Raw genomic sequence first — 12,259 nt, forward strand, 5'->3', positions numbered from 1 at the left:
AGGCTGTCAATTCAACTAAGTACCTGGGTGTTAAAATTACGAACAACTTCACTTGGAAAGACCACATAGTTAATATTGTGGGGAAGGCGAGCCAAAGGTTGCGTTTCATTGGCAGGACACTTATAAGATGCAACAAGTCCACTAAAGAGACAGCTTACACTACACTCGTTCGTCCTCTGTTAGAATATTGCTGCGCGATGTGGGATCCTTACCAGGTTGGATTGGCGAAGGACATCGAAAGGGTGCAAAAAAGGGCAGCTCGTTTTGTATTATCATGTAATAGGGGAGAGAGTGTGGCAGATATGATACGCGAGTTGGGATGGAAGTCATAAAGCAAAGACGTTTTTCGTCGCAGCGGGATCTATTTACGAAATTTCAGTCACCAACTTTCTCTTCCAAATGCGAAAATATTTTGTTGAGCCCAACCTACATAGGTAGGAATGATCATCAAAATAAAATAAGAGAAATCAGAGCTCGAACAGAAAGGTTTAGGTGTTCGTTTTTCCCGTGCGCTGTTCGGGAGTGGAATGGTAGAGAGAGAGTATGATTGTGCTTCGATGAACCCTCTGCCAAGCACTTAAATGTGAATTGCAGAGTAATCATGTAGATGTAGATGTAGATCACATAGCTCAGCTGGCAGCTGATTGTGGTTCATTGTTAGAATACTAGGGAAATGCAGTTAGTCTACAAAGAAGACTGTGTACAAAACCCTCATGTGATCCATCCTAGAATATTGCTAAAGTCTGTGGGATCTTTACCAAAGTGGACTAACAGGGGATATTGAATGTATACGAAGAATGGCAGTACAACTGGTCACAGAATTTTTTGACTAATGGGAGAGTGTCATAGGGATGCTGAAAGAACTGAACTGCTAGGTGCGTTGAGATAGATGCAAAATATCCCATGAAAAGCTACTTAGAAAATTCCTGGGAGCAACTTCAAGTGATGAATCTAGGAATATATACAACCTTCTTACATATCACATCCAGAAGGATCACGACAACAAAATTAGACTAATTACCATGCACACAGAAGCGTTTAGGAAATTATTCTCCCGTGTTTGTGCATTTGTGTGTGTGTGTGTGTGTGTGTGTGTGTGTGTGTGTGTGTGTTTGTAGATAAACCTGTGAGGTATCATCGCTTGCCCCTATATTGGAATTCACCATATCTCACAGCTATGACTAGAATAATAATTCCCTTGGTCTTTCAACAAGAAACTGGACTCCAATTCAGTACAGCAGTTTGAAAGTGGCTTCCTCCACTACTTTCTCTGTAGTGGTAGCACAGCATGGTTCTTTATCAATGGCATTAAGCTGCCCTTCCTGGACACATGCAAGTACAAATATGTGTGGGGTTATGATAATGAAATGGCTGAATGGCCTACCAACACTAAGGTGTTCCAAATACCATATATAATGCTCTATTCAGCACAATTAAAGTTAATGTTTGAGAGTTCAGAACAGAATTAAATGTAAATGCTTTACACATTTTATAAAGGCTTTTGTACATAGAAACATTATACATTACCTGAAAATTCATATGAAAATAGCTATATAACCTGTATTTTTTCTGCATTTTAGAAAGATTTTACTACGCAACTCCATTCACACCTCGAGGAAGAGCTCATGGGGAACTTCATGAGCAGTACAAACGCAAGACTATACTAACTACCGCAAACCATTTTCCATACATTAAAACTCGTATACAAGTAGTGGATAGAAAACAGGTATGTCAAACTATTTGTGTTCTGTTAGTGATTACTAGCAGTAACACTTTTAGGTGATTTAGTCTTGTGTGATGTGCCCTGCATATTCCAACTAGTTAATCTCAAAACTAATTTTCCAGAAATGTGTAATAACAGCTCATAGTAAAATATTGGGTTGATTATGATAACTGACCAATTTTTATAGTAGTAGAGATAGGAGGGAGTGGTGTTTTAAAAAAATCCTGCCAGTGATAGCAATACATGTTCTCAAACCTGTCAATATGGCAGAAGTCAATATCACATTGGTCTAGATATAAAAAAAGAAGGGAAAGTCATAGTGCCTTGACAAATAAGCATATTTGCTCCCTGAAGAATAAGTTAAATTGTTAAAAAGTGAACATCTGCAGGGTCCAAATCTGCAAGTTGCAAATGTGAATATTGTTCATATTTTGGCTGTAACAATAAACTTAGATTTAAATAAAGAGAAAAGAAAATGATGGTTATACTGCTGGTGAATATATTTTAAAGTACCTTAACTGTCAATGTTTTGCCATATAAACATGATTTTCTTTACTTTTAGATTATTTTAACCCCTATTGAAGTTGCTATTGAAGATATTCAGAAGAAAACAATGGAACTTGCACAGTCAACACATCAAGAACCTCCAGATCCAAAGATACTGCAGATGGTGCTACAGGGTTGTATTGGTGAGCTATTTTTATAGTTTTAACATTAATGCATTTATATGAGTATAAATTTAGTGTTGGTGTTCAAACAGTATTTTAAAGGTAGGTAGTCATCTCTCTCTCTCTCTCTCTCTCTCTCTCTCTCTCTCACACACACACACACACACACACACACACACACACACACACCTTCTGCATGTACATAAACCTAACAATCCTGGTTGCCCCATCATCCATTGTAGGCTGATTACTATGCTCCCACTGAAAGAATTTCAACTCCAACCAATTGCTCGTAGCTTAGCCTCTCATATTATAGATATGAACAACTTCCTTCACTGACTCTCGGTGATCCCTACCCCTATTATCACTTGGATTCCTGTGTGTCACTGTTGTTGCCACCTCCTTATACATCAAGATCCCCCATGCCCATGGCCTTGATGCTATCAAACACTGTCTCTCCCAACATTCTTCTGACTCTAAACCCACCACCTCAGTGCTTATACATCTAACAAATTACACATAATGACTTTTCCAAGGTTTGATGATACCAAGTTAAAAAGTGATGAAAATACAGTTCAACAGTATAAAGCTATCTTGACAAATAGACTTAATGAAGCCAAAGAGCAGACAGGAGAGGATATTGAAAAATTGGAAACGGTTGAAGGAATAATATATGAGACAGCTGAAACTGTACTCAGGAGAAAGAAGCAATTGAGAACCCAGAGCTGATTTGATGAAGCCTGTAGGAGGAAGATAAAAGAAAGAACCGAGGTAAGAAAAAGAAAGCTGCAGAGGAGAGATAGAGGTATGGTAGAAGAATACCAGGAGGAGAGAAGGGAAGCAGATAAGGAATCTAGGAGGAAAAAGAGAGAATTTGAAAAACAGTGGGGTGATCTGTTAGAAGAAACAAGGAAATTCTATATGAGGGTTAAAGATATGCGGAAAGGATTCCAACCCAGAGCAGTTTTCTGTAAAGATAAGGAGGGAAATCTGATTGGAGGAAAAGAGCAGATTTTAGACAGATGGGTGGAGTATTTTAGTGAACTACTGAATGCAGAATCGGAAAACGAAGGTGGGGTTGATGCCGGTATGGCAGAGAAGGAAGTAAACAGAGATGAAGAGCACCAGGGATCAGTAGCAGAACCCACAGTGGAAGAAGTTAAAGTTAGTATCAAGACTCTTAAAAAACAATAAGGCTCCAGGAGAAGACAATATCACAGCAGAAATGATAAAATATGGTGGAGGAAAAGCTAGTAAGGGTGTTGCATGAGGTTATAGTGGAAATATGGCGCAAAGAAAACATACCGAAACTGTGGGGTACAGCAATACTCTGCCCTATGCCCAAGAAACATGACAAAGCTGACTCCAGGAATTATAGAGGAATTGCACTACTCTGTGTAGTATATGAAGTATTAGGAAAAATCATGGCTGGGCGGTTAAGGACATACGTAGAAGAGTATCTAGGAGACTACCAGTGTGATTTCAGAACTAATAGATACACTACAGACCAGATTTTCACTATCAGACAGCTGTTCATTGACTTCAAACAAGCTTATTATAGTATAAAAAGGGATCAATTTTGGAGGGCAATGCAAGAGAGAAGAGTCCCTAACAAACTGATAAGATTGGTTCAAATGACTTTGAGAAGAACAGTATGCAAAGTAAAAATCGAGGGCATTTTATCAAAGGCATTTGAAGTTAACTAAGGACTGCGGCAGGGTGATGTGCTCTTTGCTATTCTGTCTGATGTCGCCTGGGAGAGTGTAATGTGAAAGACACAAAACAACAACCCTGGGGGAACACTGTTTAATAGAATGACTCAGGAGCTTGCTTATGTGTATGATATTGATTTGTTATGCAGGAGGAAACAGGACCTGGAAGAAAAGCTTGAAAAAGTAGAAAGATAAGGTGCGGAGATGGGACTGACCGTTAATCGGTCAAAGACCAAGTATATGGTAACATCTAGTTAAAGATATAGTGAAGCAGAAAGAAGCATGACTTTGAACGGAAAAGAATATGAATGCTGTGAAAGCTTTAAATATCTTGGGTCACTGGTAACTGAGAATAATGATATGAGAGAAGAAATACATGCAAGGATTGCAGCTGGTAACAGGAGCTACTTTTCACTGGTTAAAGTGTTTAAAGCAAGAAGCCTTAGTAGGAATATGAAGCTGACTGTGTATCATACAGTAGTCAGACCTCTGGTGATGTATGGTTCAGAGACTTGGACTATGACACAAAATGATGAGGAGTCGTTGCTGGGATGGGAAAGGAAGATACTTAGGAAAATCTACGGGCCAGTGAACGATAGGGTTTTTTGGAGAATCAGAAATAATGAGGAGATCAGAGAGTTGTACAAAAAACCAGATATCATGACTGAAATAAAGAGTAATAGACTACGTTGGTTGGGACATGTAGAAAGAATGGTGGAGAACAGCACAGTAAAGAAAATTTTCAAAGGAAAACCTGGTGGATGTCGTATAAGGGGCAGGCCAAGGATCAGATGGCTAGACAACCAGAGGACGACTTGAGAAGGATGAGAGTGAAAAGATGGAGAGCCAAGGCAGCCAGCAGAAAAGAGTGGGTGGAGGTTGTCCGTGAGACCAAGGCCCTACAAGAGCAGTAGCGCCAAGGACTAGTAGTAGTAGTAGTAGTAGTAGTAGTAGTAGTTAGTAGTAGATGACTTCTCCTTTAAGTGGAAAACATAAAACAACTCTACTGCTTGGCCATGGGCACCCGCAGGGCACCCTGTTATGCCAATCTGTTTGTGTACCATCTAAAGGAAACCTTCATAGCTTCCCAAAACCCTTGTCTGGTTCAGGTTCATTTGTGATACCTTCATGGTCTGAACCGAAGGTGGAGAGACACTATCCTCATTCCTCCACAACCTCAATACCTTTTCTCCCATTATCTTCATGTGATCTTCCTCAGCTCCACATGCCACCTCCCTGGACATTGGCCTCACCTCTCTGATGGCTCCATCCACACGTCTGTCTGTATCAAGCCCATTGACCACCAAAAGTACCTGCATTTTGATAGCTGTTATCTTTTCTATACCAGAAAATTGTTCCCATATTGTCTGCACCCATGGATGGCGTATCTGCCCAGTATAGTCCAGTCATCGAAGGGAAAGGGAAATTATGAGAATAAAATCATGCAGTTGCAGATTTTTGCACAGTGATAAGAGCAAGTGTCGTGAATAACACACTAAATAAAAATCATGACCAGTGGAGTGTGAGTGCTGGGGTGGGGGAGGGGGCATTTAAGGGTAACTTTTTTATGTTTTTCTCAATTAACTCAAAATTAGTGTCTTCTAATGATAATGTTTCTCAGTACAAAATTAAACTACATTAAATTTCATACAAAAAAGGTCCTACTCACTTTTTTGTCTATGACTAAAGTTTCTGTTTTGCATGGGATGTAAAAATCACTGATTATTAATAATTTTATTTTAACAGTAGAAAATTTCATGTTTGTCTTTAAATGGAGCCATTATTAATATTAATTGTGTGGACCATGTCTAAGTACAGTAGAACTGTATTAAGGGATACATTGTGTGTTAGGGGTGTAAGAAGGGGGAGGGGAGATTGTGGGGATAAAAGTGCAGGGGAAGGTAGATCAATGGATTGTGTTCATGCATCTCTCTCCATCATAGATCTGCAAACTGAAGATCTAGCAAGTGATTCCCCACTCCATCTACACAACTATATCACGAGAAGCAACTAGAGGATGTTCCACTTAGTTACACCGACCCTTCCCAGCGCACTTTAAGAATGACTGGCGACACAGGGCATGGACTTGTCCGGGGGTTGTTTATTTTCCACTGAATGCGTGAACACTACATGGAAAGCAGATATGTCTTACTATTAACACTAACACAAGAAACACATATGGACAGAATATACATAAATCTCTGCATACTGATGTACACTTCTAGAGGGGAAGTTGATTATTAATCACCCTGTACACCAGCTGTAGTGTTCTTCCAGGAAAGGCAACTCCCCCATTATGAGCACTGCTCGCTTTTCAGTTTCACACAGGCTATTCCTCACCAGCATTTCTTGTCCAGTTGTCTTATATGAGTTGTCAAAACAACTTCGCTGAGCTTTTGTTAATATAGATGAGTTATTTTTAGTTTACTAAATGAGTACTTTTTGCAGATGTTACGTAAGGTTTTATGTAAAATACCTTCCTGTAAACTGTGGCTGACACAAGTTTAATTTGTAAGTGTGGTGTTGTCAGTGACCTTCATAGTGTTGGTTGGAAAGGAATTGAATTGGTAACTGTACACTTGTGACAGTCTCTTCACTGTGGTAGACAGCTCCAGCTGTTGAGCTTTTTTGCATAATAGCTCACTTAACAACTGTGAATAAGTACTCACTTAATAAACTGCAAATAAATCCACTATATTAACACAAGAGGACTGGACTGGACAGGAAATGCTGGGAATCTGTAGTCTCTCTGTAAACTGAATATTGAGCTGGACATGTAGTGGAGGAAGTTGTCTTTCTTGGAAGAACACTCTAGCTGCTATACAAGGTGGACTAAGAACTAAGTTCCCCCTCTAGCAGTGTAGATCAGTATGCAGGGATTTACGTATAATCTGTCCATATGCATTTCTTGTGTTAGTGTTATGAATAACATATATCTGCATTCCATGTAATTTTTACACATTTTGTAGAAAATAAACATCCCTGGGCATGTCTGCACACTGCATCACCAGTCATTCATAAGGCACTCTGCGAGTGTTGGTGTGACTACATGGAACGCTGTAGTTGCTTCTTGTGATGTAGTGGGGCAGATGGAGTGGGGAATCAACCCACTCGATCTTCAGTTTGCAGACTATGAACGAGGGAAATGCATGAACATATTCCAGCGACCTACCTTCCCTTGCACTTGTACTCCACTCCCCCCACCCCCCTCACTTCAACCTGCTACACTGCTGGATCATAATTTGTCCCTCAATACAGTTCTACACACTAGATGTGGTCTACACATTTAATATTTGTATTTTAACAACTTTAAATAAAGATGAACATTAATTTTATACCATTAAAACATATTTTTAATAATCTGAAATTTTTTTATCCCCTATATAGTGCAAACTATTAGTCCTAGGGAAAAAAATGAATAGGAACTTTTTTGTAGTAAATTTAATGTAGTTTAATTTTAATATGTTGAACATGGCCGCACTTCAGCAATGGTTAGAGGTAAGTAACTGAATCCAAATAGCCAACCAGTTGCAACAAAAGGTAGTTTTATTCAACCTTTACCTGTTTTCAAGTCTACCCCTGTTAGCTGAGTGGTCAGCATGACGGAATGCCATGCCAAGGGGCCCGGGTTCGATTACCGGCTGGGGCAGGAGATTTTCTCCACTCAGGGACTGGATGTTGTGTGGTACTCATCATTTCATCCCCATTTTCGATGTGCAAGTCGCCCAATGTGGTATCGAATGCAATAACTTGTGCTCGGCAGCCGAACTTCCCCAAATGGGGGACTCCTGGCCCACAATGTTGTATGCTCATGTCTGTGGTTTCAATGGATGTAAAAAAGATGGATTCAAAAAGATACGTAGCAAGATTTCAAATTATTTGGATTTCCAGTGTGAAATTTTGTTGCATGTTAAGACACAAAAGAACTGCAGACATTAGCTGCAAATGGACATTGATTTAAATCAATGGGGAAATTTGAAGATGTGTGTCTAGTAAGCAGGAGACCCAGCTTCAAATCCTGGTCCACCACAAATTTTCAACTTTCCCCATTGATTTAAATCAATTCCCACTCACAGCCAATGTCTGCAATTCCTTTGTGCCTTAATTCATAGCGGCTGCTGGATCAAAATAGTGTCCAACATGAAAAATTGACCTATAGACAATCCCCCCCCCCCCCCCCCCCCCCCCCCCCGGCTTCACTACTTTTTCCCGTAATTGACATTTTTTTTATCTTCATTGAGTGGGCTAGTATGGTGAAAATCTTGTGCAGACCTTCCCAGACAGGCACTATCACCAAAACCCAGTCCATCAACATGTTCCCTGTGTCATATGCTGACACTACTGGAATTCTCTCATCACTGCCCAAGAAACAGCTGCAAAGGTGCCACCCCCCCCCCCCCCCCCCCCCAATCATCATACGAGGTGTGATCAAAAAGTAACAGGAATTTTTTTTTCCTTCAAGTATCTTTATTTATTCATCATCAACATCAACTTTTTTCTCTTCAAAGTACTCCTCCTCAGATATAATACACTTGTGCCAACATTTTTTCCGTTCTTGGAAGCGCTTCTGGAACTCACTTTTCATTATGGTCTTCAGCCATTTTTGTTTTCATCTCATCAATGGTGGCAAAATGATGGCCTTTCATGGTTCTCTTCAGCCTCGGGAATGGAAAGAAGTCACAGGGGCCCATGTCCTGTGAATATGGGGGCTGAGGCAACACAAACAACCATTGAGGTGTGAGTGGGAGCATTATTGTGATGCAATTTCCAAACCAGTTTTGTCACAGTTCTGGTTGTTTTCTTCAGATTACTTCACGTTAATGGCACATAACTTCCAGGTAGTATTCGTGAAACATCCTGGCAGATTTAAACTGTGCGCCAGACCGAGACTCGAACTCGGGACCTTTGCCTTTGGCAGGCAAGTGCTCTACCATCTTACCTACCCAAGCATGACTCATGCCCCATCCTCACAGCTTTACTTCTGCCAGTATCTTGTCTCCTACCTTCCAAAATTCACAGAAGCTCTCCTGCAAAACTTGCAGAACTAGCACTCCTGGAAGAAAGGATATTGCGGAGACATGGCTTATCCACAGCCATGTTTACAGAGTGAGATTTTCACTCTGCAGCAGAGCGTGCGCTGATATTCTTTATTGACTTTATGACCATACCACAAGGCAGGAATTCATGATGCACTATCCCCTTGTAATCAAAGAAAACAGTAAGAAGAACCTTCACATGTGCTTGAACTTGCCAATTTTTTTTCAGTTTTGGCTCTTCAGGCAGTTTCTTTTGGGTAGATTAGGCTTCGATTTCAATGTCATACCTGTATACCCATGTTTTGTCACCTGTTATAACCTCCTTTAGAAATTCTGGATTGTTGTTGACTTCATTGAGCAATTCATGAGCGATCTCTGCACATCATCATTTTTGCTTGAAATTAAAAAATTTTGAAATGAACTTTGCTGCTACACATTTGCTTGACATGAGCCAGAGGATATGCTGACACCATCAGCAACCTCCCTGATGGTGATTCGGCAGTAATTGATGTGCTAGGATGTCCAGGGTGGTCATCATCTTCAGTGTCTCCTCAACCCTCGTTGAAATGTTTACATAACTCATAAACTCTTGTCTTACTCATAGCAGATTTGCTGAAAGCCACAGTCAATATTTCGAGTGCGGTGTTACAATTTATTCCGTTTTTCAAAGCAAAATTTAATGAAAAATTTTTGATCCATCTTTTTGTAACTAAAAATTTTCCAAGCACTTGAAAACACGTATAACCTTTTCAACTGTCAACAATAGACAAAATATTAAAAACAGCTAAAATGCAAACATACATCGAGAACTTGTGCATCAACAAAAATTTTGTAAATTAACTGTATAAAGCCCGTGAAACTAAAAAAAAAAGTTCCTGTTATTTTTTGATCACATCTCATATACCATTCCAGACCAGAGCAACTGGAACAGCGTCCTTCACCTGGGCTTTAACTATGTATCCTTATATCTAGAAATGATGGACATACTACCCAACTTTCTTCCACCCCATCCTAAAGTGGTATTCGGCAGCCCACCCAACCTACACAATATCCTGGTCCATTCCTATGGCACACCCATTCCCAACTGCTTGCCACATGGACCATATCCCAGTAGAAGACCTACGTGCAAATCCTGTCCACTTCACTCACCCAGCACAGCCCCTTAAGTCCCATCGCAGGCTTAATGTATCCCATTAGAGGAAGGGCTACCTATGAAGGCAGCCATGTCACATAGCAGCTTTGCTGCAATTTCTGCACACCAATTTATGCAGGTGTGACAACCAGCCAACTGTCCTCCCAAGTGAATGGTAACCACCAAATTTTGCCCAAGAACAAAGCTGGCCTCCAGTGGCACAACATGCTGCTGAACACAAAATACTCTATTTTAGTGGATGCTACACCAAAAGTGCTATATGGATGCTTCCCCCAGCACCAGATTTTCTCAACTACATAGATGGGAGTGGTCCTTCTAACATTTCTTTTGTTCTCGCAATCCTTTTGCCCTCAATCTCCATTAGTTCCTGCCCCAATCCCCACAGACATACACAGTTTTCCCAATATTCTCACCTTCCTCCGTTCTGTCATCACATCTCAATCTACTCCCCCACATTATCATCATTGTGCATGATGAGGCTCAACAACTCTGATGTCACAGCACTTGATTGTTTACTATGGTGAAGTGACTGACCTTGTCTTTCAACCATTGTCACTAAACTCCATCTATAATTTTTTAAATATTGTTGATCTGTCAGTATTCAGTTGCTATTAATATTGTATTAATGAGTTTTATGTTAGGACCATCTGTTTGCAACTGAATAAAGGCAATATTGGTTTTGCTGGGTGTGTTTTGCCTCAGTTTAATCGGCCTTCAGCTGTGGCCTGAAATACAAATACTTTTAATTTCATATACGGAACTTTCAGCTTACGTACAGTATTATGCTGTTGTGCAAGTATTTGTAAGTTACTAACAGCTCTGACCGAGGCACCTTTTGGTCACTATATTTTGTTATGTACTGTGTATGTTGATATTATTCTACATGTGCTCTTGCTGAACTGTTGGTGACGACACTTGCTGGTCATTTATCAGTTGCTTGCTCTCTACTGTGGCTTTGTGAGTGTGAGAGTTTTCTTGTATTGGGATGAGATTTATTGTGATTATTTATTCTTATAATTTTCACATCTTCCACTGTATTGTCTTAAATGCTCTACAAATATGTTGTAATTAATGTCATACTGCCAACATCTGATCTATTCTCTATATCTTGTGCTAAAATTCCTGCATGTCATTCCAACATACAGTGCTTTGCAGCTGTGGCATTTGAATTGGTATGTGCTTGATTCCTGGAAATTAGAGACTAATCAACTGATAAATGACCAGATGAGAGAGAGGATGATGATGATGATGATGATGATGATGATGATGATGATGATGTTTGGTTTGGATTGTGGGGCGTTCAACTGCGCAGTTATCAGTGCTAGTACAAATTCCCAACCTTTGCTCAGTCCAATCTTGCCACTTGAAATGATGAGGACAACACAAACACCCAGTCATCTCGAGATGGGAGGGGGAGGGAGAGGGAGCGGGAGAGAGAGAGAGAGAGAGAGAGAGAGAGAGAGAGAGAGAGAGAGAGAGAGAGAGAATCTTTGACTATAGGCCACGGATTACATCTCACAGCTGGCAACACTTCACAACATAAACAATTTAATATGATGGAAGAGTGTTTGTGAAGTTTGTGTCCTGTGCTGCAAATGGTGTTGGTTGGTTGGTTTTGGGGAAGGAGACCAGACAGCGTGGTCATCGGTCTCATCGGATTGGGGAAGGATGGGGAAGGAAGTCGGCCGTGCCCTTTCAGAGGAACCATCCCGGCATTTGCCTGGAGTGATTTAGGGAAATCACGGAAAACCTAAATCAGGATGGCCGGACGCGGGATTGAACCGTCGTCCTCCCGAATGCGAGTCCAGTGTCTTACCACTGCGCCACCTCGCTCGGTGCAAATGGTGTATATCACTACAAATGGAACTGCAGATTCACTAATAGTACATAGGCTGAACAATGTGTAAATTGAGTTTCTCCCAGCTTATAAAATGTTCCAACAGCGTATGGCAATGTGGCCATGTGAC

General features: G+C 40.5%; 1 protein-coding gene across 1 annotated transcript in view; it reads left to right on the forward strand.

Moving 5' to 3' along the window:
* The window catches only part of LOC124555399 (dedicator of cytokinesis protein 7), a 258,351-nt gene that overhangs the window by 237,663 nt on the left and 8,429 nt on the right, over positions 1-12,259 (forward strand). The window contains exons 36-37 of the mRNA XM_047129295.1: positions 1,581-1,726; positions 2,286-2,412. Of these exons, the coding sequence (XP_046985251.1) occupies positions 1,581-1,726; positions 2,286-2,412 (273 nt within the window). The remainder of the gene's footprint in view (positions 1-1,580; positions 1,727-2,285; positions 2,413-12,259) is intronic.

The sequence above is a fragment of the Schistocerca americana genome, chromosome X (assembly GCF_021461395.2).
Source record: "Schistocerca americana isolate TAMUIC-IGC-003095 chromosome X, iqSchAmer2.1, whole genome shotgun sequence".
Lineage (NCBI taxonomy): Eukaryota > Metazoa > Arthropoda > Insecta > Orthoptera > Acrididae > Schistocerca > Schistocerca americana.